General features: G+C 42.2%; 3 protein-coding genes and 2 long non-coding RNA genes across 8 annotated transcripts; 3 read left to right on the top strand and 2 right to left on the bottom strand.

The window, feature by feature from the left end:
* Positions 1-171: 171 nt before the first annotated feature.
* LOC103987782 (uncharacterized) lies at positions 172-6,950 on the bottom strand. 4 transcript variants are annotated; one of them, XM_009406182.3, is made up of 3 exons: positions 6,791-6,950; positions 6,114-6,200; positions 172-2,915 (listed from the first exon to the last, which is right to left on the bottom strand). In XM_009406182.3, exon 3 carries the CDS (start codon positions 2,563-2,565, stop codon positions 601-603), a length of 1,965 nt encoding a protein of 654 aa, XP_009404457.2. In that variant the 5' UTR covers positions 2,566-2,915; positions 6,114-6,200; positions 6,791-6,950; the 3' UTR covers positions 172-600. The 4 variants fall into 4 exon arrangements, with proteins under 4 accessions (XP_009404457.2, XP_065013714.1, XP_009404459.2 ...); XM_065157642.1 differs by having other exon boundaries at positions 172-2,928; XM_009406184.3 differs by having other exon boundaries at positions 6,114-6,196; positions 6,791-6,941.
* Positions 6,951-9,411: 2,461 nt separating this feature from the next.
* On the top strand, positions 9,412-13,378 carry LOC135640631 (uncharacterized). Its single transcript, XR_010497413.1, has 3 exons — positions 9,412-9,577; positions 9,673-11,216; positions 11,500-13,378. It is a non-coding gene; the product is annotated as an uncharacterized LOC135640631 (long non-coding RNA).
* A 2,243-nt stretch (positions 13,379-15,621) lies between these two features.
* LOC135640360 (F-box/kelch-repeat protein At3g61590-like) lies at positions 15,622-17,912 on the top strand. The gene is made up of 2 exons (XM_065154708.1): positions 15,622-15,934; positions 16,497-17,912. Exon 2 carries the CDS (start codon positions 16,528-16,530, stop codon positions 17,746-17,748), a length of 1,221 nt encoding a protein of 406 aa, XP_065010780.1. The 5' UTR covers positions 15,622-15,934; positions 16,497-16,527; the 3' UTR covers positions 17,749-17,912.
* Positions 17,913-19,704: 1,792 nt separating this feature from the next.
* LOC135639915 (uncharacterized) lies at positions 19,705-22,917 on the top strand. The gene is made up of 3 exons (XR_010497082.1): positions 19,705-19,872; positions 21,852-21,936; positions 22,140-22,917. It is a non-coding gene; the product is annotated as an uncharacterized LOC135639915 (long non-coding RNA).
* Positions 22,918-23,208: 291 nt separating this feature from the next.
* Positions 23,209-27,769, bottom strand: LOC135639909 (uncharacterized). The gene is made up of 3 exons (XM_065153914.1): positions 25,528-27,769; positions 25,260-25,451; positions 23,209-23,925 (listed from the first exon to the last, which is right to left on the bottom strand). The coding sequence occupies exons 1-3, from the start codon at positions 27,642-27,644 to the stop codon at positions 23,361-23,363; spliced, it is 2,874 nt and encodes a 957-aa protein (XP_065009986.1). The 5' UTR covers positions 27,645-27,769; the 3' UTR covers positions 23,209-23,360.
* Between the last annotated feature and the right edge of the window lie 78 nt (positions 27,770-27,847).

Raw genomic sequence — 27,847 nt, forward strand, 5'->3', positions numbered from 1 at the left:
TTTACCTGAAGACCTTAGCACAGATATGAGAAACCAATAGAAAAAGATACAGTGCATCCCTCACTGACAATTTAGGCCACATCGACAAGCAATTATGAATGAAGCCTAACAGGCTCAGGAAGTATAACCTCATGGGTGTTAATGTAACATTTGAGACCACAACAATCAAGATACTTAAGAGCAAACAAACTTGAATCAAAGTACATCATATGGTCCAAAACTCTACAAGGGACCTTGTTATGTAGAAATCCAGATTACATGATAAGCATAAGAACTGTACATCTGTACATTTTTCGCTAGCGACAACAAATTACATCAGACCTAAAAGAAGAGAGAAAAAAGACCACACGAACTATCGCGCTTACATTTACACCAACACCACATGCTAACAGAACAACTCATTGTCTATTATGTTAAGGGGGAAGAACCTACAGCAAGGATTGGCTCCCACAAGGCGAACAATTACCCCTTATTTGGATCAGTTGAATTACAGGCATGTTTCTACCCAACAGTTAAATCACCAATGATGTGTGCTGACGAAGTGCCGCAGATAAATCAGGTCACACAGGGAACAAACATAGGGGACCGGTATTTTGGACTTCAAACACGGTTCCCCTGTTTGGAATTACCACCATCAACTTGGCTTGTAGAATCACCACCGAGACTTGCACCGGTGGCCAGCATTGCGATGAGACTCCCGCCATGCACCCTACCTTCTGGAACAGAAGCCATCCTAGAATTAAGAGGGTTTGTAGTATGCATATGTTCCTTCTGATCACACCCACCAAAGCTAAAGAGGGTGCTCTTCCCATTTTTCATCTCCAGGAGACCCTCTAGATCAATAATCTCTTTCATCTTCTCATGCTTGCTGAGTGTTCCATTCTCTGAAGTTGCAGCCATCAGTTGATGCCCACCATGTACACAATGATCTTCCACCAGTGCAGTGTGTGCAGCACAGAGGCCTTTCTTCCCCCTAGCAAAACGGTCACAAGGAGGGCCACCATTACCGAGATTGGAACCAGGTTGGCCCCAAAAGCAACGCTTACCACCCCCATGAGCCTTGCAGAAGTCAGTACTACCCTGAGCGCTCTTTCCACAACCTTCAACCTTGCACCTCTTTCCACCACCATGACGAACACAGAAATCTGTCTTTCCTCTAGCACTTTTAGTGCACTCTGGTGCAGCACACCTTTTCCCACCACCGTGAGCTACACAGAAAAGGGTACCACCATGCACGCTCTTTGTGCAACCACCTTGAAATGCGCAACGCTTCCCTCCACCATGTGCCTTGCAGAAGGTTGTGCTTCCTTCAGCCCCCTTTGTGCAACCCATGTATGTGCACCTCTTACCCCCACCATGTGCCTTGCAGAAATTTGTGCTGCCCTGTGCACCCTTTGTACATTTAGGATGTCTGCAACGTCGGCCACCCCCATGGGAAATGCATAAGCCAGAACGGCCTTCTGCACTCTTGGTACAATTCTCCTTTTGGCATCTCTTGCCACCACCATGTCTTATACAAAGACCAGATTTTCCCCTTGCTGCCCTAGTGCAGTCTTCATGGCTGCAACGACGACCACCACCATGAGCGATGCACAAGTCAGTGCGACCTTCAGCACTCTTGGTGCAGCCAAGATACTGGCATCGCCTGCCACCTCCATGAGCTTTGCAGAAGATGGTCCTGCCCTCAGCTCCCTTGTGGCAACCTTCTTTCTGGCACCTCCGGCCACCGCCATGAGCTATACATAGTCCGGAAGCACCTCTGGCTCCTTTTGCACATCCAGGAAACTGACAATTTTTTGGGTTACTATTGCATTGTTGTGCTTGAGTAATCCCGGAAGTGGCAACTGAACTTTTCAGCATGTGCATCATGGTTGAGGAAGAGGAATCTGGCTGTCCAGGAGATCTGGCATAAATCATTGAATTGGAGAAAGAACTTCCCACTGTGTCAGTGATAGTTAAGTGTGGCAGTAATTTATTCCCATGCTTCTGGCGTGATGATGTTGATCCTTTATCAACTGATCCTTCGTCAACTGCTGGCACTTGACTAACAGTTACTGGTTTGTCCAAACGAAAATAATGATGAACCGAGTCTGGAACTACACCAGTAATAACAGATTCAGATGGGCCTACTGATAAACTTAACTGAAGATCAAAGTTAGGCTCAGCGTTCATCATCTTTGGAACAGAAACAGCAGATTTCTTCGCACTTTCTGTGTTTTCATTGCCAAGATTAAGATCAAAATTTAGTCCAAGATCCATGGAGGACCCATCATCAGTTTCCTTGGCTGAAGACATGGTGCAAGCTGTTGCAGAGCTCTTCTTGCTGCTATCTGAAGAACTTGATGGTCGGCCTAAACCTAAGACTAATGAAGCATTTTCTGTACCAGTTCCATCAACATCACACCACTTCCTCTTTATCCCTTTCAAACTCAAATCGTTAGGACCAGAGGGGCAAGGGGAACCAATCCGCAATGTAGTATCAGTGTGATTCTGATCCAAACTCTTAAAAGCATTTCCAGGTGAGACATTCAAACCAAGTCTGAAAAGCTGAAAACTATCATCCATAACAGCAATTGGCAGAAAAGATCACAACCTCAACAATATATGTTGACAGGAAAATAAACAGTTGCCTAACTTCCGGGGCTGATTGAGATTAAGAATCAGAACAAGTATTCATGATCTCTGAAAAGGTCATTGCAACCTCCACTGACAAATCCTGATGTATCACAATGATCCATTTACCAAAAACTTCGAGGAGTTACTTATGTACTTAGTAGAGTCTTAGGTTCGGCATCAGACTATGACAAGCAGAAACTGGTATCAAGAAAGACACCCAGGCAGTGAAATTTTCCGGTTGAACAAGTTAATTAAAACATTACTTGCTATAACTGGAGCTAGATCCAACAAATTAGTTTCTGCACAAACCAACTATAAAAGTCAAATATAACATAGAAAAAGCCACCTGCAACTAGCATTCATTCTCCTAAGAAAAAGACAAAAAATAACACTTGGAAATTCCTCCACAACAATAGAACAGACCAGACAATCAAATGTAGAAGTGCCTGGCTGAGTTGATTCCGAGGAGTTAACAAATCCATAGAAATTTCACATGAAAGAAAGCACACCTTAGAAATTGAAAATCACATGGTACAAAAACCACAACCATCTAAGATCAAATATAAGTAACATAAAAACCATGAATGAGATATTTGCGATTAGTTGATGAGTTAAGCAATACTTGTATATTGCAGTACAGCAAAACCATACAACCAATTATCAATTGATAAAAGATTACATGTATTTTTAAACACACGGAAACGACAACTGATATGGAGACGAGTCTAACAATTATTAGTTGGCCATTCAATTTGCTAATGGAAACATAGGTATTTTAAGTTTCCAAGTCTGCAAAACACAAAACTCTTTCATACGGTCATACCCTAAATAGAAAAAAAGAAAATTGACTTGGAATAATGAATCCAGAATGATAAACTCCACCTAAACATCCAAAAGAACCATCCGGACATGCTGGTCCCAAGGACTTATAGGTCCCTAATAGGTTCCTTCTAGGAAAGGGACACACTCCGAAGGTCACATAGTTTGCTCATGCACAACACTTGAATCAAAACCATCAAAGATCGAAAACAAAGTAATACACAAAGAATGAAGAAACAGGATGACTTATTACCTGCTATCTTAAGTTGAAGAAATGCAAGAGCTTAACAAAGTGTCAATCGTAGCAGGCAAAGCAAAATCAAACAACCAATCATCAATTTAATACTGTTTGGCAGGATTTCTCATACACAGTGAATCTCAGCGACAAGTGATGTGTAGGTAAACCTAACAGTTATTTAAATGTTTACTCAAATAGTTGATATAAAGGGCACCATAGGACTAGTGTAAAGGGAATACAAGTGAAGTGCTTGCTTCCCATGTACGACAGGCTCTCTAAACGGTGTTAATATCAAAGGAAGTATGATATCTTATTTTCACTTGTACGAATACAATAATTTAAAGTATCCATGTTTTCCAGGGCAACCCACTGCTTGAGGCAACAATATCCACTTTATCTGAAGCGTAGCAAGGGAACTTTCTGGCCACAAAATCCTTAGCTGCATTGAAGCATCATAAAGGATCTTTATAAAATGATATGCTATGTGTGCAAAGCACAAATTAGAACATAGGAGTTCTGTATTTGAGTTATTAAATTCAAATTCTTTTTCTATTTGTATAGTCTGATAATCGATTCTAATTGTCTAACCTATCGTCATTATATGGCTTTATACAGTTTGATTTCCATTATCCCCTGCTCTTTAAAGGCGATATAGTTCTTTTGTGAAACATATTGACTTCTAAAAACCCATGACTGTGAAAACTAGGTTCTGTGGTGCACTCCACCTACAAATAGTCCCCATCTTTGAGATGGTCATATCCTTATTCCTCTGTAATACTTTCTGACGCATAAAACCTGGAATTTGTTCCTGTCCACATCTTTTTATCCTATTTACATCTCAAAACCCTCCTAGAGAATCCCATCATTCTTGATGTCTCCATGCTTCTCCTTTCTTTTTACCATCTATCCCTTTACATTAGCTTGTAAAGCTCCATTAAATGAATTGTGAAGCAAGATCCATTAGGACATCCTTCGTTGTGAGGACAGAGTACAGTGAGAAATCCAAGTAATATTGAAATAAACCAATTTCTAAAACATGTAATTCTCAGCGAGTGACACAATTTGTTGTAAGCTATGGAACAAAGATCTAGAAGGTCCTGATATACAGAACTGCACTGAAGATGTCATAGATATTTTGTTGATCCTTGCAGATTTGAAAGATCTGTAAGTGATGAAGGATGTCCTGAACTTTCTGCAGAAGCACTGCAAACCAGGTAAGATCTGTTTCCAACCTAATCTGATATCACACTGCAGACATAATGCTGCATAAATACCAGAAAAGCATTGTAATAGAGTTAGACAGCTGAGAAACAAACGTTGTTCGAGGTTACTGAGTTGATTTTACTGGCATACTACGCTATATGAAGAAGGAAGCTTGTTGTTTCACATGTTCAGGGCAGAGAAGATATATGGGAGGAATGAAGGGAAAAGAGGAGGAAGAAAGAGTGGGAGAACAGGAAGATGGACGGGAGAAGGGAAAGATTGAGAAACAAAGAGACAGGTTATTTTTTTCCCCAAATTCTCCAATACTTCAAAGCTTCAATTCCACTAGTAGGCAGAGGATCCTTATTTGTTTAGGACATAATATCAGGAAAATATATTTTAAAAATAAAGAAATTCTAATTGAAGCAACCAGCTATTGACCAGCTCAAGTTTGATCTCATGTCAAATTCTTCATACAAAAAATTCTTCAGATCAAATCCAAATTATCCGAAGTAGACTTGTACCAGTTTATTTAAGACTAACCTGATCTAAACTAACCAATACCATTGGATCAAATCAAACAAAAACAGGAGTATAAACAGTCACAACTTGCTATCCAATCAGGAGATGCCAGTTCATGGAGGCCTGGATCGCGTGGTAGCCCCTAATATTTCAGATAGTATAGATCTAGTTCTGGGTCAGGGATCAGACCAGTATTGGGCACTTAAATAATTTCTTTCTACTAATGCACCGAGCATCTGCCAAAAAGCATAATAAAGATGAGGATATGTCTCCAAGCAACCCCTCAGAGCAGTTCACCATATACCATTACATTTATAATATATATCACTGTACATAAGCCCTCAGTGTATATTTCTAATCCTTAATATAAACATTATGGGAAAAATAAATTTTGTAATAAGATCAAAAAAGTTACTACTATGCATATGTACGAGACATCAGGAAAATAAAAGGTTCCTCAACACAGAAGCAAGTAGTTATAACCAAAAAAAAAAAAAAAAGCTCCACTATGCAAACATAATAAGGAACCCAATAAAAATCTTCTAAAATCAAGAAAAATGTGCACTAGACAGAAGAGGATTTCACCATAAGACCAAACAACAACATGAAGCCCATTGACAAGCTTACCGCAGGATTCTAAATATAACAGCACATGGGATCATTAAAGATTAGTAGCAATTTACAATCTGCAGTCAGTCTGAAGAAGCATACCAACCTCAAAAACTTGATGAAGTGGTGAGCAAAGGACAGATCCAGACCTCACGATGCTAAAGATAGGTGATGGTGATGATGATAGATCTATCTGGATCAAATAAAGTGAAAAAGTGGCAAGAGAAAGAGTTACTACTACTTCATATTTGTTTTCTATCGGACAAGACTTAGTGGCACCGACTTGAAGATCAACATATCGCACTACCTTCCGTCTATTTATAGGCCATGGACATATATCGAGAAAGATCCACAACTTTCAACCACAGAATAAAGACGGAAAGCTGTCTTGGAAATCCGAGACAAAGAATCACAAAATAAAAATACAACAACAGGAATCATATCGATAAAACAAATAAAATCGGCCAAGACGTTAGGAAAAGAAAAAAAAAGACCAAACTAGAAGTGAAAAAACACTGAGAACAACTGAAATCCGAATACGATGGATACAGACAACTTCTTTCAACAAAATCGAAACCCTCCATACCGACGACATCACGCAATAAGCACAAATCTGCGTCCAACAGAGGCAGGGCAAGAGAAAATTCCATCAAAACACCAGATTCCTCAGAACCGATTAGGAAACGGAAGAAGAAAACCAATCTACAAGGCGGATGTAAATGCACCGGAGATCTGCAACCCGGAACAATAAGAGACAACAAAACTAATGGAAAGGGACCTTACATCGGATCGAGGCTTCCAAAGAACAAGGAATCGAAGATTTCGAGCGGTAAAGCGATAAAAGCTAGGGTTTTCTTGTTTCTTCTGCTTGCCTTCCCACTCCTTCTCGCTCGCCCTCGCGGACGGCAGCGGAAACCAGAAACCACACGGATCCTGAAAGAAAGGGGCGACGCGAATGCGTTAAAAGTAGGCGTCGTTTTTGCATGGAAACCCCTTTAGACATTTATATTAATGTATATGTTTTTCGCAGGTTGAGATTTGTATTTGTGAATTTACCCTAAAAATTGCAGTAAAATCAAAATTAGTCTTTGCTGGACTTAACATCAAAATTCCTTTTTTTCTTAACTATCGATAACCAGTACAAAAATACTTGACCAGTTATAGTATTTTTTAATTACATTATAGTAGTACTTAAGGACTGTGTCGTATTCTATGTTGTAGGAGGAAAGATACGGAAATAACATGCTTTTAACGGGCATAAATGCAAAAGTCGCGAGGAACGGACAACAGCCGCCCAACGGGGGTGGCGGCGCAGGGTTGCGGTCACGTGGTCGTTGTTATGAGCACGTCATCTCCTACGTCAGATCAATGGCTGCGAACGTGGGAACCACCTGGACTGGGCGGAGATGACAAAACAAGTGTTGCCACGTTTTCGTCGTGGTAAAACTAGCGGTATGCGGATGTCACAAGTGGGGCCCAACTGAGCCACCACTCTTCATCCGGGACGTGGGTGGGTAGGTTTATGCGACGACAGCAATTCCTTTTCCCACTCTACCAAGAATCCCACCCTTCTCGGTGATTGCCGACTGAGGTCAAGGTGGAACCGCCTAAGACTTTTCAAGCTGGTGGATTGCAGGGAAGCGAAGGGTCGGGGCTGGGTAGATTCGGACGAATCTGCCATCCGCTGTTTCTGGGTTCCCTCGAGCCACGAAAGATTCTTCTTCTTCCTGTCGACACTGTCCAAGGACCCATGAGAAGTGTTCGTGGCTCCACTGCTCGCCACGAGGCATTTCTGGGAGCCACTGGTGTCCTCACAGTGTTCACTGCCGAATGAGAGAGGTGAAGTTGGAGAACACTGCAGGCATGCTAGTGACTTGGTGGTGCCACTCAAGCTTAAAGGAGGTGGTACTGTGAGTTGTTGATCAGCTTGCGTGTTGGTTAGTCTCTCGGCACAAATGAAAGAGCATCACATTACTAAAGCATAACATCAGATGGAATACATCTATTGCTCTACCTTTTATGTCAAGAAAAATCTTTATTATATTAACAAACAATAATTTTCACCTCTGTATGGGCAATTTTGGTGCTTGCGCAAGGGATAGTCTAATCTGCAAGACTTGTTCTTCAGCCACACCTTTGCTGTTCAGGAAATTTCTTCATCTGGCTTATGTGATTCGGGTGGAATTCAGTGGCACCAACTGATGAATTACACCAGAGATTTCCATACATTTGGCCTTCTACAATCTTGTTTTGTTGTTGCCTGTGACAGACCTCTGTTCTGATGCCACCAGTCTTACTGGATGCTGAGTGTTCTCCATCCATGGCAGGAAAGAAGCTCTATTCCTTCCTCTTTGTAGAATAGATTAAGGCAAGATTTCATGACTCATTAGCAACATAGACTAGTGGTAGTTCTTAGAGGAAGGAGGTCACTTAGCACCTACCTATTCATGAACTAAGTTGCAAAGTGAAACCATTATAAAATGTGTTTTGCCATGACCTAATTGAGTCTAGTAAACACCTTTATATAAATCTATTCACCAGTAATGTGGTGATTCACCTATCTAAAATTCACATGAAAAGGACACAGTGGACCTGAGGAGCACCATCCAACAACCAAGAACATTGTTGTTTAGTGAAACCAGTGATTCAGATTCAGAATGACCTTTTGGATCAGTCCAACTTCCTTTTCTTCCACATCAGAAGTGCATGTGCATGGACTTTGAATCTAAGCCTTGACTGTCAAAGAGAGTGTGTGGCATTAAGAAATGTAAGAAAGCTCATCTTGTCTGCAAGCTCTTGCAGGCCTTTTTCTCTCTTTCCCTCTCTTTGCTTCTTTCTTTGGCAGGACCTATGAGACATCAGATCATGCAAGTTATCCTTTCTTTAATGTTCCTCTGCTGTGCAAGGATGCCTCCAGTAAGCTCCTCTGCAACTTCCTACTGTTCTTTCAGTCATCTGGCTGCTATTCCTTCTTGTATCTGTTTCATGCAGGCGATGGTCATTCTCTGCTCATTGAAGCACAGGGACTAGCAATGAAGTTTCTTGGAATCTTTGTTTGCAGAATGTATTGTTTCTTTAATCTAAATTGAGCTGATTCAATGGACATCAGCAAGCATTTTGTTGCCCAGAAAACGAATGAGTGACCTCTCAAGTCATCCATGAATTCCTTTCACCTGTGAAATCACTGATCGCATGTCCATAGGATACAGTGCTGCCTTACGATTCGTGTATCTGACATGATTAAAGGAAATCTAATCAGACGGTCTGCAGCTCAACGGTCTGCGTAGACATAGCATGGGTCAATTTCTGGCCTTCGGTCTTTTAATTGGGCCGTAAACGGGCTGATGTTGATCCACTTCGCCTCTCGAGCGGGAAGAGTCGAGAAGGGTCGAGAAGCCACTCGAGCCGAGCGTGCGAATGGTCTGCGCGCCATTCGCTTCGCTATAACGGACTTCCTCTCCGGAGAAAGATTGTGAAGCTCTTCTCCGGAGTCGAAGGATTCGGGAGAGAGAGAGAGGGGAAGGAAAGAAAGAAAGGGTTCGCAGATCGATTCGCGGTTACTCTCACCAGGTTCGATCGTTTCCATGCTCTGCCCTGAATGTTCCTTTTTCGTATGGCGCTTCTTGAAATTTTCGTTCCTTATGATGTGAAACCTAATGGGGTAGGGTTATGTTTGAGTTCCTTTTGTTCGTTCTGATCTGGGAGGGGGTTGCGGAATCGGCTTATGGGGTGAACCAAAGTTCGTGGGGCGAGGGAAATGGGGTAAAATGGGAGCGGAAGCTGCTCTCTCATGGGAGGATTGAGCAGAGATTACTAGACTCGTCGTTTCCCGCTTCTTCGCAGCCATCAGACAATGCAGGAAGAACACTCGTGGTGTGTAGGATAACGCAGGATGGACTCCTATGGATATCAACGCAGCTGAGGTTGGAAAACAGGATGGAGATGAAAATAAGAGTCTGCAGACTGATAAATGGAGAAATCAGTTCCCATGGCCAATAATCTGGATTCCTGGTGATCATAAATCAGAAGATGCAGTAAAATATTTGGTGGTGAGAAAATTTGATCAAAATGTTGAAGAAAAATCACCCTCAAAGTTAAAAACCATTCCATACTTCTTGAGGATGAGCACTGTGGTGAATTACTAAGAAATGTGGAGGACAAGCGCAAAACTCTTGGGCATCGAGAAGCATTAGCTGAGAAAGAAAGAACTAAGATCATCCCTGTTAGGCATATTGAAGAGGACATGGATGAGAAGCACAAAATTAAGGAGAAGGACAATTCCCTTAGAATACCTAAAAAACAAGAGAATGGAGTTAACAAGTCATCAGATAGCAAACAATTGTCACAGATCAAGACATTAAAGTTACCTTCTATATGTTGAGAGTGGATCCACTGCCAAGGAAGAAGATGGTAAATGGCACATCGAGGTCTCCTAGTTCACCAGTCCTTAAGGTCAATGAGAAAGCCGACAAGGACAAAACAGAAAGAGAACAGCAAACAGTAAAAGATAAGAAGGAACAGATACCTAAAAAAGAGATTCAGGCAGCAGAACCTTATGTTAAATTGTCAAATGAAGCAGAAAATTCAAAAAAGAAAAGTCAGGCGATGATGACAACTAATCTAAATGAAGAAACTGCTAAGATTATGAATGATCAACAGTCCAACAAAGGAGCAGGACTCAAGGTTATGAAGGTCAAGACAGTAGAGATACTAGAAGGAGGATGATCAACAACCAATTGATAAAGCACCACGTGAACTCGACGAGGGGAAGAGGCATATGGAGAGCACAGAAAGCATAATTACTGATGGAAAGAAGGCAAGGAAAATTTTGTCACAGGAAGATGCAGCAGCAGTTCTTATTCGATCTGCTTATAAAGGATTTGAGGTGAGAAGATCACAACCTCTTGAGAAGCTACGAAAAGTACATCAAATTCGTCAACAAATTGAGGTGGCGAAGAACAAAATTCAGATGTTTGAATCCTCCTCCACAGACCAAGATTTGAAACACAAGGTTGCAGCAAGTGAGACCATAATGAATCTTATGTTGCAGCTGGATACCATTCAGGTGTGTGATCCCACACCTATCTTCACATGGTGCCTTTCTTTCTGCAATGACTATGAATCCTCCTCCACAGACCAAGATTTGAAACACAAGGTTGCAGCAAGTGAGACCATAATGAATCTTATGTTGCAGCTGGATACCATTCAGGTGTGTGATCCCACACCTATCTTCACATGGTGCCTTTCTTTCTGCAATGACTAAAAAAATTATTCATAAATGTTAACTCTGTGCCATAAGAGTCAGTTATTGTTTATAAAATTGTATTATCCATATATCTGCATTTTTTAAGGAATCCATTGGTGTGGATTAGCGGGTTATTGGATTTACATGAAACTTTGAACCTGTCTCCTGTTTCATATTTGCTTCAGAAATTAGCTAGTATTCTGCTTTTTTATTTCTATTTTTGATTGATCCATTGTGTATCTGACAGGCGTTGCGCCAAAGTGTCGGAGACCTGAGAAAGTCAGTTGCTAGGGAGCTAACCATTCTTCAAGAGAAGCTTGATTCGCTAGGCAGGCCAGTCGTCGTGGGACACGAAAAGATGAAACTTAAACACCCCGGTCACACAGTTTCTGATTGTGGAGCTACCTCTGCGACTGACCCATCTGTTACTACCCATTTAGTGCCGGAAAATGTCATCACAATCAGCTGAGGCAACTTGTTCGTTGGAGATAACATCTGCGGATGGAAAGGAAGCAACTATCCAACGACAGAGAGATCTAAAACTGTTAGTGACTGAATCTCGAGATTCTGCAACTGGATCAAATAATTTCAAATCATCGAACAGCATAAAGAAATAGCTTTTATGAAAGAGCAACTTGCTTCTGCGGTGAGGGACGCAATTGAATCACATGCTGTGGGGAAAGAACAATCCTTTGGATTGGAAGATGCAATAAAGATTGTAGCATCTACTTCTCAAGAAGTCTTAGAGGCGGCACCCTCTACCTCTGTAGATGAGGTGGCAAAACTTGAGACAGACAAGCATCTAGAATGTCAAGGGACCAACTCTTTTCTCAAACAGGTGAGAGATGAGCTGTCCGGTTCTAAAGCTGGAATTAGTGAGAAGATTGATGTTGAATTGGAGAAACCAATAATGCACTTGGTAGAGGGAGAAGCTACCAAAGTGGCATCTGAGGAATCAAAGCTTTCTTTTAGAACAACTAACCCTGAATCAGTGTGGCGTGTAGAACCCACAGCTGCAGTCTGCATCAAGGAAACTGTTTCACAGGGTGATGAAGTTGATACCGAGCTGGAGGATCTTCAAGTGCCTGAATTGCAAAACCCAGACCTTGTTGAGAAGACGGTGGGAGATACAGATGACCTCCGCATAGTCACAGAAGTTCCATGCTTTGAACATGCTGCCCCCATCACTGGTGTCACCGACAATGGAAACGCTCAAATGCCTAGTTGGCAACTTAGAAAAGCAGGCAGCAGATACTGACAGGATGGGTACACTCCTTCCGGTTCCAACTTACAACGAAGGTCATTCATTCACCGGGAGCTTTTGAACCTGGCCAAGAGAATGGAATCAGTCCAATGCTGTTGCCTGATGCCATCAGTATTATTAAAAATGAAGACATTTCTTCGGATTAAACATTTCAAGCAAACATTGATGTAGAAGGGAAAGATGGGTCTGGCTGGATCAGATCCAAGGCTGCTTCCTGATGCAGCAAATATAAAAAAAAGATGAATGTATCTATCTCTACGGCTGATACATTCGAAACCAATGTCAATGAAGTTGATGGTGCAGCTTCAGATCAAGAAAGCATGTCTTTTAGCAGACCCGACTCTCTAGCTCGAGGTAAGGCAGAAGGTTTGGCTCATTCGGCAAAGCTGAATGGTATTGCTCCTGATGTCCATTTAAGCAAGGAAGAGAATGAAAAGTTAAGAGAAATGTTAGAGAGGCTGCTTGAGGCACTGCTGGGAGTCATTGCAGATGTTAACGGAAGAGTCAAACGACTTGGAGAGAAAACTCTCGCAACAGTAAAGGTGCAAGGTAAAAAAGTTTCAGACCAAAAATGAACCCTCCTCCCATAAAAGCTGCATCATCCGCTAATAATGTGAAAGTTGCAGCTTAAGATATCTGTATACATATGCAGCATACGATAAGTATAAAATGAAGTGGTTCCCACCCCCACCACCTCTTTTTTGCTTCATCTTTGTATGTACCAAATGGATTGAAGAATGTGCATGCTTTTCTATTGTAACACCGTGGTGTTTCTTCTCGAGTATCCTTTGGGAATGTCCATGCTTTTGTTTGTAATCCTGGGACTTTTGTCTCCCATTATTTTCATGCCATGTTCTCTTTTCTTCTTCTTTCGCACTTAAGATGATGGGACCATAGAATGTTGCACTGTAAATATTATTAGATCCCGTTTTCTGGAAATATTATTATTTTTCTTTTCTTTTATTATAATATGCGTATCTTTGTTTTGGTCAGAGACCGTCAATACATTGGTCGACAGAATCCATGGAAGCACGCACCGTAAACTCAACCATGGAGAGATGACTCGAATTTTATGCAAACACAAGTGGGTGGAGAGCTCGAGAGAGGAGACGCAAATTGCTCGACGCACCACAACTCAATGTCTCATTCCGCAGAACATTCTGAGCCACTAAAGTCATAGTTTGTGGCTCAAAAACTCTCTCTCTTTCATCTTCTTCTTCTTTAGTCGAGGAGACATAACCCTTTACTCCAACACGCATCTCCATGCTTCTCTCTTTTGTTTACTACCCCTTAACCGCCGCAGTCTCCCCGAGTTTTCCTTACAGAAAGCGCCACCGGACTTCGTTTTCCTGTCTCAGCAGGGAATTGCTGTCGAGTCGGTACAGCCAAATCAATGGACTCCACAGATCACAGCCTTATTCTGAAGTCGACGTCGGATACATCTTTTTGACTATTAGTTCCTTTAGATCTTCTCCCTTCGTCCGCTGCATTTCTAGAAACAAATCGATACTCCTATCGGACTGTTTCCACTTCCGTCACTGCGATCGATTCAAACTGAGGTCTCTCACTTCATCTTCTTGTTTGGACAGATGCATTTTGGTTGCATCACTGATGTTGCAGTCTGATGTGGACTTGGATTTTGCTGCCACAGTCTCCATCTCAAATCAAAGCCTCCGAAGAAAAGGGCATGACTTGAAAGGCGATCTGAGTGGTGCTGCCACTACTCGATGACTTGTCTGTAGCGCACACGCTTTCCATGTCATTTGGAGGGTCAGAAGCAATAGAAAAAGGCATGTTGATCCACCACCAAATCATATGCCTTCATCGATACCAGTAGTGGTGTCGGAGTTGTCATCTTTGTTGTAACACACACATTACCGGTCGCCAAGCAACATATGATTCTGATGGAACCAACAAGTGATGCATGCGCCCACAGTTCATTCTTTCCTTCATCCATCCCATCCCATGGAGTCTGCTTGCTTGTCTGCAAAAAGAGGATGCAAAATGAAAAGATTGAATTCCTTACTTGCACCATAAGAAATGAGTCATTTGTTTAGACACACCACTCTTTCTGCACGATAATTGCATTGCATTCTGATGAACGTTATAGCTTGCAACCAGAAGAATCTAAATGTTCAGTACATTAAACCATCATCTTTTGGATGGTTGAGCAATAGATTTATGTCATCTTGTGGGGATTCCAATCATACTGCTCACCGGATGGCTTTGTGGGTTACCTTGAGGACAAGCTTGAAAGGTTCTAATTTAAGCAGCATGTCAAGAAAGCCATGAATCCGTGAGAGGATAATAATATTCCTTCGAGTGTATCCGAAGCGAACAATGCACATTATTTTATCTCATAAATCACATGACTATCATTGTAATCTTATGATAGTGAGAGGATAACACAACCCACTCAACATATGTCACGTGAATATCAATTCAAAATAATAGTCCACGCGCTTATATCGTAAATGTTCTTTCTATTAATTCGTTATAAAAAATATTTTAAACATGATAATCAATATAAGTTATCACATGATAATCAACATGAACATCAATTTTCAAGTATTCTCCTGAGTCACAATCGATTTCTTATACATCTGAACTTAAATCAAATTGAACCAATCGAGATATCATCGATATTCAAATTATCATATTAGATTCCAAGAAGAGTATGCATGGACAATACAAACAAATGACAAGCAAGTGATGACTACCCACCCACATAGCAATGTAGTGGCATGAGGTCAGGCAAAAGGAGGAGGACCAATGGCACCTCAACCAATCAAAGAAAGCACCCAACCCTACCTTCTCCCCATTTACCATAGGGGAGGGGTAGGATAAGAAGAAGGAGGACTCTTTGAGTGTCATCATCCTCGGTGCTGAAAATTAAAGGAGGAAAAGAAATGGTTGCCTTCTCCATCATTTCCACCCAAAAGGTAATAATAATAAGCACAGTGAGGTTGGAAGGAGAATTCGAGAGCTCATGAGATCTGAAGGCTAAAGGTTGGGGTCCAGCAATGTAACCATCATTTCCTTAAATGAGTCCAAACAAGCTTCTGCTTCAATCCAAAAGAGGTGTATATATATGTGTGTATTTGGTCACAACCACAGGACAGTGATGCAGCCCATCCTTCCTCTTCCACCCTCCTCTCCTCCTCTCTGTTACATAGTCATGCCTGCCTCTTTCTCGCTTCCCTTATTTCTTGAAACATAGCCCACTGTTCCATCTGTTCCGTGTGTGTTCCTCTTCTTCACCGGTCCTTATCTCGAGTAAATCCTGGTGCTCATTGGTTGTCCTGTCCCTGTCCACTCCACTGTAGCGCGAAGGAGATGTAGGAGCACTCTTCTCTTGATCCCAGGCGATGCAGGAGTGAACTGTTTCAGATAAGGATAGAAAGTCTGGATTTTTTAGGTGCTCCTCTTTGCTTTGACTCTGATCTTGGGCAGCAAAAAGATGACATTTTTCCTGGTTCTTTCTGTGATTTTTTTCTGGTTCTGTCGATTGCTGTTGGATTATGTTTTGATTGATGCTGGTTTTGGAGTGTTACATGTTTCGGATTCTTACCGGAGGAAGAAACTCCATGTTCGTTTGCTCCGTGATGTCTGGCTCTTTTGTTTCCATGCGATGCGATGCCCTGGCAAATCCGGCGAGGTGGTGTAGGTGTTCGATGATTTGATAATGTGAATGGCTTTGGCTCTGTCTCGGCCGCACTTTGTCTTCTTCCAACAGCCGTCCGAAGCGATCAGTGTTTCGCTGGTCTTTCTTGCACCCCACCTTTTCGCTTCATTATGCTGGCAAAACACGGTGGAAGAAGATGTTGTGTGTTGTTTCGTTGATCTCGCAGGAAATCCATCTTTTCTTGCTGTTTTACTTGCGTCCTGATCGCGTCCGAGGCTTTCTCGGGATTTCTCTGACTCGAAGTTGGTTCTTTTACCATCTCAATTTTAGTTCCGCTGTTCTCCGTGCTGTGCAGTTTGATCTTGTCGCCCCGTTTCATCTTCCTCATGGCGGGTGAGAGATCATGGGAGGAGTCTTATCCCGTTACCTACTTCCGGGGCGAGGTTGGGGGGCTCAAGCCACTCCCCGAAGACAGTGACAACCGAGACGAAGACGCATTGATTTCATTGGACGCCATCCTGCCTGATGACCTCTTGGAGAAGGTTTTGTCCTTCTTGCCCATTGCGAGCATCATCCGATCGAGCTCAGTCTGCAGGCGGTGGTACGACGCCGTGCGTTCCGGGAGGTACTCATGGACCAAGATGTCGCCACAGAAGCCATGGTACTTCATGTTCACCTGCAGCGACGACGCCGTCTCGGGCTACGCCTACGACCCGAGCCTCCGGAAGTGGTACAGCTTCGACCTCCCTTGCATTGAGAAGAGCAACTGGTCGGCCTCCTCTTCCTGTGGGCTGGTCTGCTTCATGGACGGGGACAACCGGAGCCGCATCTTCGTCTGCAACCCCATCACGAGGGACTGGAAGCGGCTGCACGACGCCCCCGGCGAGAGAGCCCCTGACTACAGCGCGCTCGCCATGTCGGTGGACCGGAGAACTCACGGCTACACCGTCGCCGTCGCCAAGTGCAAGCAGGTGCCCCAGGATTACTACCAGTGGGACTTCTCCGTCCACATCTACGAGTCGGAGGCCAGATCGTGGGTGACCCCCTTCACCGAGGTCTTGGTGGGGTGGAGGGGAGGAGACGAGTGCGTGATCTGCAATGGAGTCCTCTACTGCTTGGTCTACTCCACCGCCGTGCTCAGGAACGTTGAGCCGCGCCACTGCTTGGTGATGTACGACCTCTCGGCCCGACCTTCCCGCACATCCCTGATGCAAATGGCCATCTCCGTGCCATGCTCGCTGACCTGCGGCAGGCTGATGAACCTCCGAGACAGGCTGGTCATGGTCGGCGGGATCGGGAAGCACGACCGGCCGGGCATCATCAAGGGGATCGGCATCTGGGAGCTGCACAGGAGGAAGGAGTGGCGAGAGGTGGCTCGAATGCCGCACAAGTTCTTCCAGGGCTTCGGTGAGTTCGACGACGTTTTCGCCAGCAGCGGCGCCGACGACCTCATCTACATCCAGAGCTTTGGCTCCCCAGCTCTGCTGACGTTCGACATGGCCCAGAAGCTGTGGAAGTGGTCGACGAAAAGCCCCGTCACGAAGAGGTTCCCCCTGCAGCTCTTCACCGGGTTCTGCTTCGAGCCCAGGCTCGAGGTGGCTTCCTGATGTCTTTCGCTCATTGCTTTGCCCTTTGGTATAGTTTTTGTTTCTCTTGGAAGGCAAGAAAGATCTCATTGGGGGCCTGAAAGATTCATATGAAATGTTTTGTTTGATGGAAAAGATTGCTCGTGGAAATGATCGATCATGTCGTCTACTTGATTTTGCTCACACAGCATATAGATTGTGTTGGACTTCATGTTCTATCTATAGATCAGAGTAAGAAACCAACCAGTTGAAACAGTTCATGTGCTTGTGTTGTCTTCGTGACATCTTTGGCTTCTCAGTACGGATTTCAGTCTATGCAAATCTTGTGTTAAGACTTGCACACTCATTTCAATCAGGTTCTTCTTCTTCTTCTTCTTCTTCTTCTTCTTCTTCTTCTTTTGAAGAAGAAATGATCTGCCATTTATGTTAGATGTTCTCTCCGTGATTGAATTACCAATTGGATCATCTCATTAATGATCTGATAGCTCCCTGCAAACTGGTTGGTTGTATAAGCTGACACAAACAACTATGACAACAATTTGCTCCTCCATGAGTTCCTGTGTTGTGAGTTCTTGGTGGAGACATGGCCAGTTTGGAGAACCAAACGATGTTATTGGATATCCAAATGCCTTTCTGTGTGGAAAAATCCAATCTTTCCATGGAGGTTGTGCTTGGGATATACTTCAGATGTTGGTCAAAGAAGAAAGGAGCAACATTGAATCCTGGAATTGATCGTGAGAAATCCAACAAGAACCAGACAAGCTAAGCTGCACTCGAGTTGAACAGAGTAGTGAAAAGGCTCAGGGGAGGAGGGTGGAGGAGTTGCATGGAAATGGCACAGTGAAGAGGAACAACCATCCATTCTTGTGACTCCCCATCAGGGTTCTGTTGGAATTGTGTGGCTCTGTCCGATTCAAGTCAGGGGGATGGATGTCAGCCGGTGGCTCAGGTCTGGCCACTGTCCCTGCCACCCTCACACCTCAACAGTGCCATTACCAGCTATTAAAAGAAGAGATGCATGGCTGTACTGCTACTACTAGCTGTGAGTTGTGATGGGGGCTGCCTCCTCTGCGTTGGCAGACTGATGCAGCAGACAGAAGCTTTCCAACCAAGAAAAAGGAAAAGCTTCCAAGTGGTTGGTGAGTTTGCTTGCTGAAGTACCATGGAGTCATGGCCAATCATGAACCACATCTGATGCACCCAATGCACCTCCTCCTCCTTCTTCTTCTTCCTCTAAGCTATTGAATCTTGTCTTTTGCTGTCCATTTTGGGCACTGATCTCAGCAGTCTCTTGGAGGTTTCATATATGGTCCAAAACATGCTTATGAACTCATTACCTGTGACATTGCCAACATGGAAGCTTCATCCGATCAAAAGCCTTAGTTGTACATCAATCCTCTATCTAATTTGTGCAGTAGACCTTCACATCTTCTAAGAATCCACCACACTTAATGCTTGTCTTATTATAATGCCAAATATCCCACAGTAAAGAGATCTCTTCTTCCTAAATAGAGAGAGTTATTTCTTTACTTGATTCTTCTTTTAAGAGCTTAATGCTATTAACTTTGATGGTAATATAGGAGATCACCTCATAATCCTAATTTATTGTGGGATATTTGACATTTACTTCTCATTGACTTAGGGATTTTTTTTTTCTCCAGAATGAGTTTATGTCCAGAATTCATCAATAAATTAGTAAAAAGTTTCTCTTAATCTCCAACTTATTAATATATTTGTATATTCAAAGTTATTAATTTTTAAATGTATTCCTTTAAATTTAAAATTGTCAATTTATATAATAATAATAATAATAATAATAATAATAATAATAATAAATATCTTTAAAAGAATGTTATGTAAATACTCTAAAAAATAAAAAAAAAATATTTTTATATAAATCATTAATATTATTCTTTTTATTTATATATAAATGTTATAATTTGATGTGAGTAAAAAATACGCCCCTTTTGTTAGGATAAGCGCAATTGGTTTGACCGCCGCGGAGGCGTGGCGTAACCCCAAAACCAATCTCCGTCGATTCCGCCCTATTACAAGACGTCGACAGCAAGCAACATCGATCTCGATCCGCTCCCCTCGTCCGATGACCTCATCGAGTCGCCGTCCTCCTCGCGACACCAGCCATCGGTACGTCCTCGTCGCATCCTCCTTTCGATCTTCGATGCGTGGCTTTTCATTCATTTATTGGATTTCATGTCGCTTTCGCCCGTCCAAGATCGAATCTTGGCGTGCCATTCTGTTAAATCTTGTCAGCGCGCTCGGCCTGATCTCACCATCTCTGTGGGATTTACGTGGATCCGCAAAACCTAGGTTGGGCGGTGTCCATGACCCCTCCTCGTGTCAGAAAAGGCGTCACCTTTTAGTGGGCGGTGTTTTGGATTCCTTGATTTGACGGGGGGAAACCTCTGGCTTTAAAGAATTACAGCTGTGTGGCAGCTGTTGGGGCAAAGGTTTAGAGAAGGGGCAGTTCACGGCGGGGCTCTGAATCATTCTCTTTGTGTTCTTTTTGGTAGGTAATTTACTGTTCTTTTCGGTAGCTGTCGTGCTTTAGGCATGGTGGTAGCCTTCGGTGGCTGGAGGTTTCCATTTATTGCCTGCTGAATCATAAATCGACTCTCCAAGGTCAACACTTGCAGCTGGACACTGCAATAAATAATTGTCATGACCTAATTAGTCTGCCACTACCCGTAGACGAGTTCGATAGCCAATTGTAGCCATGGCGGTTGTGCTACTTTTAGGTGATGGAAAAGTACAGCATAGAATAGATTGCAGAATCTTCTTTCAACTAAATGCTCCTAGAAAGGCTTTATGATGAAAGACCGTTAACTAACTTACCTGGGGTTCACTTGTTCTTTCAGCTAGCGGACTAACTTTTAACTGTATGAATTCTCTGTGTTCTTACCGCATCAACCTATTATATCCGGGAAACTGATCTGTGGAAGCAATTACTCTTAATGTCTGAACAAACATTGGATTGTTTCTTTTCCTGTAGTTGGAGTACTCTGGGAACAATTCTTTTTCTTTTTCATTTCAATGCATGATTAGGAGGAAGGTAGATTGGATTTGCAAAATGTAGAGTTTATGTGCATGAGAGAGTGAAAAGGAAATGTCTGTGAACATACATGTCCCTGAAACAGACTTCGTGGTTGAATTAAGAGTTATAGTGGAATTTTATAAGCCTGTTTATGTTGATGGCTAAAAGATATCATTGATTTAGCACAGGAACATTTTGGAGTATCTTTTTTCTGATGAATCTGGGGTATATATTAGTAAAAGTTCTGAAAAGGATTTTAGGATTCGGAAGCAAATTCTCATGTCACTCTGGTAATGGTTAGAGTCTTCAGGGTATGCAACTGGTAGAATGTAATGTGTACAACCATCTTGTTCAACAATTTGCTTCCTGGATCTATGATGTTAGATGGAGTCAGAACACAGTTCCTGATCTTTGGAACCATGAGGTTTGATCTCTGACAAGTTCGTTTGCTGTGCTGACACCTTTTCCCTTGTTCTCAAGGCCACATCTCTGATGTTCTTGCCAACTTTATGAAGTTATATCTATTTGATGAGGCCTCTGTTATACCCTTGAGTTTGGGGAATTTGACAGTAAGAAAGCCCCCACACAATGTTTGCCACTGTTGTGTTGGAAATGCCTCTGTTCTGTTGCATAGAGATGAAGTTGATGGTATTTTGTCTTTTGTTATTCTTTCTTATTCCACTGTTTTGCTTGTATATAATCTAGAGTACTCCAAACTAAGTTAGCTAATGCATAGAAAGAGCAAAAAAAAGCAATATTCCCATGGATGACTTGTATAAGTAGTACACCAAAGAGCTTTTTTCATGCTCTAGTGCAGCATTTTTAGGCAGCAGATTTCTGAGTCTCATTGACCGTCGATTAACTTTACCAAGAGTTTTCCATTTATCTTTTGTTTCCTTGTTTTCCAAATTGGAAGATAAAAAAAAAAAATCTTTCTGCTGCCGAGTTTTTTTTATCATTGGTCCTTTTAACACAAATATTCAGTCAGCGTAAACTATCTATATTAGCAGCAGTGTCTGATATTACAATATTGTTCTTTTAAATGAACTATTTTACATGTTACACTAAGCAGGTTAGCTGTGGTAACTGGGAAATTTCCTTCGGTTATGCGAGAATTCTGATCACAGATTTTCACCTCAAGGTCACCATGTAAAAAAGTAAGATCTATGGACGATCTTAATATCCTATCTTCATTCATCATTTTACAATTAATTTCTGATGAAAAGTTTTGCAACTGCTAGTTATGCTTTGTAGCTCATCTACTTATCTTCTTTGACCACTATACTTACCACTGCCATGTTTTCCAGAAGATCTACATTCTTAGAGCACTAAAAAGATCTCATCTAACTTGCATAAACAGTGCATGGAAGAAAAGGATGAAACTAATTCGGGTGGTGGAGGCCAAATGCAGTTTTTGAACAGATCGCAGGTTAAGCATCCCGACGATAACTCCAAGTCTGAAGGAATAGAAGTGGATCAGATCGAAATTAGCAAAGCTCAAGTTGCTGTTTACTTTAATGCTTGTGAAGGTTCAAAGAACATGCATACGTAGCAGAATCATCAGTGTGGGTTAGACCACCTAATTGCTTATTCTGTGTAGAACTTTTCAGAAATTTCTGTATGTTCTAAGGTTGATCATGATATGTTAAAATATATCATGTTTGAATCCAGATTGCATTGACCAGCACAAGTTTGCAGATCTTGATATATCTATATCCTTAGCGAAATCAGCAGATGTATAAGAGAATACATTGAAGGGAGATTTCTTGAAGCAAGGTTAGAGGTAGAGCAAGATGGTCTGAGAGCCTCAAGAGGTTCAATTGTTGGTGGAATAAGGCAATGAAAAAGCAAGTGACATGCACCAGATATCAACTTGATACATTCTTTGGTTCTTTTGGAAGGTACTCTGAAGAGCAAAGGATGATGATTCGGCTTGTCTCTCACTCTGGTATCCCTTCATACATTTTGGATTTCACTTTTATTGGACATTTCCGATGAGATTAAAAGGAGTGCAACAAGACAACTTACCTAGTATTACTCTTGTCCAAACACGAGTAACTTCAGTGCTAGTATGATTCATTTGGATACACTGCAAGTATCAGTAGCTATTCTCGGTAATCACCACAACCTTAACTTCAAGTCCACCTTTTCTAGAACTGCATGAATCCTCTAGAGCTGTTTTTTTGTTCTTTTTCTAAGCCAAAAAAATCTAATTTCTTGATATATCCAGGCACTATATTCGTTTATGAAACCAAAAATATCATTCTTCCAAATTTCATCATTATTATCATCATATGCTCCTGTCATGAGAAAGATAATTGGCACCCCCAAACTTACATTCGCAATGTTCTCTGTAACGAGCAATGGCAGCACATGGACAGCATCACAAACCCAAAAAACATTGGAGTTGTTTAGAGCCCTCAGTAAATTGTTTGTGCTATATGAACTTGAATCGTTTAGGTACAACACTGGATAATCTGATCATTTGATAAAAGAATCATCAGACGATCCTTCTCTGAACCCTTAATATACAGGACAAGTCATACGAAGAACATAAATGTCACAGATAGTAATGGTTGCGTCAGACACCAGAACCAGGTTCTCCTTCGTGGCGAAACAAGGCCTTGGACAACGGGTTGGAACGGTTCATACCGCCACAAGCATCCTCCTGGGACTGTGATTGAACCTTTCGATCCATCATCGGAGTCTCGCAAACCCTGTCATCGGTGGAGGAATGACGTCTCCTTCGTTTCAGTGGCTTGGGCAATGAAGAACGCATCAATCTTTCTGCCTTTGGCTGCTTCAGCGCCCATACCCTCTGCAAATCCGGCACCCAGCTTGTGAATGATGAGAACCTCCTGTCTCTGTTCCTTCTTTGCTGTGCTTTCATTAGTCTTCGCTCGTGCGCATTATCCAATTTCTCTTGCTGTGTCCTGGCATACATTTCCTGATGACCAACTTCAGAACCAGCAGCTCCGATTGGATCTGTAGGAAATCTGTTGCCAATGTCAAAGTCCCCCCTCTTGAAGTCTTCACTGTTGCTGTTGGGTAATGAGTCTGAAGCTCCAACTTCATCCTCATCAAATAAGCCAAACTCCATTTGGTTGTATATCTTATCAATGATGTCTTTTAGAGAATGAGAGTACCTGCAAAGGGTTGGCGATGGAAAAAGTTAATGACAACAATTACTTGGAGAAGTTTTTACAAATATTAAAAGAAGATATGATCAATTGCATGCATAACCTTGCCAAATTCAAAGAAAAAAAAAGGAACTGTTAACCCTTGTAATGTTCTCGTTATCCTTTATGTTGTCAACAGTCAACTCATAGAACCCCTTTTACTTGCCCTCTCATTCTTCTACCAGTTCATATTCTTCTTCTTCATGGGAAATGCTTGTGTTCAGTGATCTCCATCAACCAGTGCTCTCAGGAATCTTTCCGTGCTCGAACTTGCTCGATCCCAAGCCATATATGTGCCAAAGCTTAAGCATTACATGGTAGCAGTTGAGAATGGAAAAGAGGGAGACGGAAAGGGAAGAGAGGTAAGAGAGTGGGGGAAATGGACCAGAAAAAGTGACTGAGAGGAAATGATGGGGATATATTTAGCAAAATAAAAATGATAGTTTTGGCTGTTAATATTTGGTTAACAGTTAATTTGGGTTAAGATTGTCTCCAGTGATGTAAAAGGGATGTATGAAAATTTCTTAGGCTTTACAAAAGCATGACTTGCAACTTTGTGAAGGTAAAACATGAATTTAGCATCACACACAAACTATTTTTCTATAAAAAAGCTTGTCATGTTATAAAAACCAAGTGCAGAGGAAAGGCATACTTTCAGCTGCAAGATGTTGCCAAAGAGCTAACATTCTCTGCAATACTCAAGATTGGTCAGATGTGAAAATTTGATCATAGTGGCTTGCAAGAAATTTGGGTTACCATGAAACACCCTTTCGACCAAATAGAAACCCTGTCCGGGTTCTTTCCACTTGTAATCTCACTGTTCCCTATTGTTGATCAATATATAGGTGTAACATTTTTCTTATTACGGGGACTGAAGATCACTAAAGGTAATAATACATGTTCAGAGTTACTCTTTGCATATACTACTACTTCCAGATTCAATTAAAATTGTACCTTTAGAAAAAATTGAAGCCCACTTCATGTTGCTCCAGATCAATGAGAAATGATAACCAGGATTTCTACAATGTGATTCATAAAACATGTTTGCTAAGCTTATCGTGCTGGAGCAATTACAAGACCTAAGAGTCGGACATCATTGGGAGCAGAGAATAATGGACATTAAAGACAGGTAAGTTTTCATGCAATGCCAAATGCATTAACAGGAACAAGGATCAACCAGTTTGATTGTCCAAGAAAAACAAAAGCAGAATTAATATTATGGGGAGATTTGAATCTATATAATCAAAAAAATTCACAATTTAGCATTATTATAACAATGCTAGATATGCCAAGAAGAGTACCTGCATTTTATTGTTCTTTCTGCAAACTCAACAATACTTTGACCACAAAATGAATCCCCTTCCAGATTGATGTCAATAAACTGCAAAAGGGAGCATATATCTTTAATCATCTTCTGTTTTGTATTGTCTTCAATGCTTGGTCCGACACTCGAACAAAGTATTTCCATTCTAAACAAGATCTGCAACTCATGTCTGAAGTGCATTAAGGGATAAACTGATGCCAAATATGAAAATTTGCAGTTCAAAATCATAACATAAAGAAGGATACTCTCGAATTTTGTATTCTGTGTTGTATATATCAAAAACTGGATTTGATGATGCAATACGTGCAGGATTTGTGGTTTTGTACTTCAATATTAGATCCCTGGGCTTCACCAGAAGAAGACGAGAAACCTCATCAACAATCTTCACATAAGATGCATCGCCAGTTTCATCTGAGATGATATCCTCGACATTCTTTCCAATCTGTGCATCAAGAGCTTTAATAGACAAACCGACTAGGCGCTCAGCTAAATTTCCGATATCTGTATCTAGTGAACACAGACCTTGCTCAATCTTCTGAGGAATACTTCTCAAGAAAGTTTCCATGTCTTCCACGCAAGAAAATATTGGGGCATCCTTGTTTGCAGATGATGCACTTTGATGAGCATCCTCAGCGGAGGAAGGAATGGCATCTGCTTCAGATGCATCTTGTGAGGCAACATTTCTTGTTTCCACATCTTCTTTGATATCCAAAGGTTCCTTCTGTTCATCAAGAATTACTTCACAATTAGTATTGGACTTTACAATCTGTCTCATCCAACACTTCAAGAACATTAATTTCTTCGATTTGTCGTGTATCTTGCCAGAGTATAGTTGCTCCAGACCAACTCCTAAAGCAACATCATCTGTTTGACTTGACACCAATTCACGGAAGGAACTCAATGTGGCATTTTGAATCTGATTTAAATGCAATTTCTTTCTTTTCCTTCTACTGTCCTCTCTCGACCCAGCAAGTGCAGGAGTATGGAGTGTTTCAGATGTGCTTCTGCTTTTTCTAGCAACTAATTGGCATGAGTTCAGAGAATTCTTTTGGGGAACAGCAAGCAAAGCATAATTAACCGTAAAAGGAATTAGCATGCCCTCCATAGATTTATCATCACTGTCGTAAATAGATACAGAAGCCCAGTAGCTTTTGTTGTAGAGGAATGTGAGAAGGATCTGCCAAAGAGGCTTATCTGCAACCAACTCACCCTTCTCTCTGCAAAGCAATTTGAGAACACTGTCTGCAAAGAACTCTCCTTTAGCATGATTCCTTGAAACTTTGTTGCATTCTCCTGTAGTTCCTCGAATAAGATAAAGATTACTTGGGTCGCTCATAACCTTTCTTCCATCGTCGCTTCTCCACACTTCTCTAATGCGGATATTTGATGTCTTGCTGCCCAAAAATTTGAACAGAGATCCCGTCATGTCTGATCTTTCTCGGACTGGTTTCAGATCAAGTACTTCAAGTTCACAACTTTTGCACTCCAAAGGCTCCCCATAAACATCAACGATTTCTAGAACAAGCTCTGACGTGCCCTTGTTGAGGCCACTATCCGCCGCAAAACCCATAGCGCATCCGATGTAAGGGAAAACCAGGCCAAAAGGCACCAGCGCAGATCCCAGAACGATTGCATCGGTGGAGCAAAACCCCCAACCCAACTCCCTGACCCCTCTCTCGAAAAATTCCGAGCCGGAAACATCTCTTTCGCAATGGTGGTCAAAATTGACGTCGACCCAACTGAGATGGATATCACAAAAGGCCAATCGCTCTTTTACCAAACCAAAACATTCCAAGAACCTCTTTAAGAACGCATCGGACGACATCGCCGAGTCCGACTCGCCGGCCAATTCCAAATCGACATGTTCCGACAAAAAGTTTGGGCCTGGGTACATAGGAGAGAACAGCACGACCAGATTCGGACGGATAACGAGCAATTCCTGCGCACCTTTGCGATCTTGAGGATGGGGTTCCCAGCCGTAGTCGTGCTCGAGCTGGAGGAGAGACTTGGCCAGCAGCGACGCGCGGGAGAAGCCATGGCCGGCGGAGTGGCATGAACCGGAGACCGAGCGGAGGGAATCGAGGGTTCGGGAGAGGGAGTCGAGGGTCGAGGCGGGGCAATCGAAGGAGAGGAAGGTGGAGGACTTGCCGAGGAGGCGGTGGACCGTGGAGGTGGAGAGGATTGGGGAGAGGGAGGAGAAGAACAGCTTGTAGGCGAAGAGGGAGGAAGCGAGGGGGGCGAAGGATAGGATCCTTCGGGCGGCAGATAGGATCGGGGAGAGGTACGAGTAAGGGTTTTGGAGATCGAGGAGAGGGTAGAGGTCGATGAGGAGGACGACGCGTTGGATTCGAGAGGGATCCATTGCGAACGAGCGAGCGAGACAGGAAAGTTTGGATTAACTATTAGGAAAAATGTGGCGGGAACATGGAGCTCCATTGCTGGGTTTCAACTTTTTGGCGGGAAACGATGAACCGATGCGTAGGAGTATTTAAGTCACTGCGCTTTTAGGAATTGAAATATTAGGAATCTCCAACCCAACTCACTTCATGAGGTTACAGTCTATCT

The sequence above is a fragment of the Musa acuminata genome, chromosome BXJ3-6, assembly GCF_036884655.1.
Source record: "Musa acuminata AAA Group cultivar baxijiao chromosome BXJ3-6, Cavendish_Baxijiao_AAA, whole genome shotgun sequence".
In the NCBI taxonomy this organism is placed as follows: domain Eukaryota; kingdom Viridiplantae; phylum Streptophyta; class Magnoliopsida; order Zingiberales; family Musaceae; genus Musa; species Musa acuminata.

Coding starts and splice junctions, on each gene's coding strand:
- LOC103987782 (XM_009406182.3), bottom strand. CDS start 2,565: ATGGATGATAGTTTTCAGCTTTTCAGACTTGGTTTGAATGTCTCACCT.
- LOC135640360 (XM_065154708.1), top strand. CDS start 16,528: ATGGCGGGTGAGAGATCATGGGAGGAGTCTTATCCCGTTACCTACTTC.
- LOC135639909 (XM_065153914.1), bottom strand. CDS start 27,644: ATGGATCCCTCTCGAATCCAACGCGTCGTCCTCCTCATCGACCTCTAC. Junction 25,452..25,527: donor ACAGAATACAAAATTCGAGA/GTATCCTTCTTT, acceptor AATGCACTTCAG/ACATGAGTTGCAGATCTTGT. Junction 23,926..25,259: donor GAAAGAACAATAAAATGCAG/GTACTCTTCTTG, acceptor AACCCTTTGCAG/GTACTCTCATTCTCTAAAAG.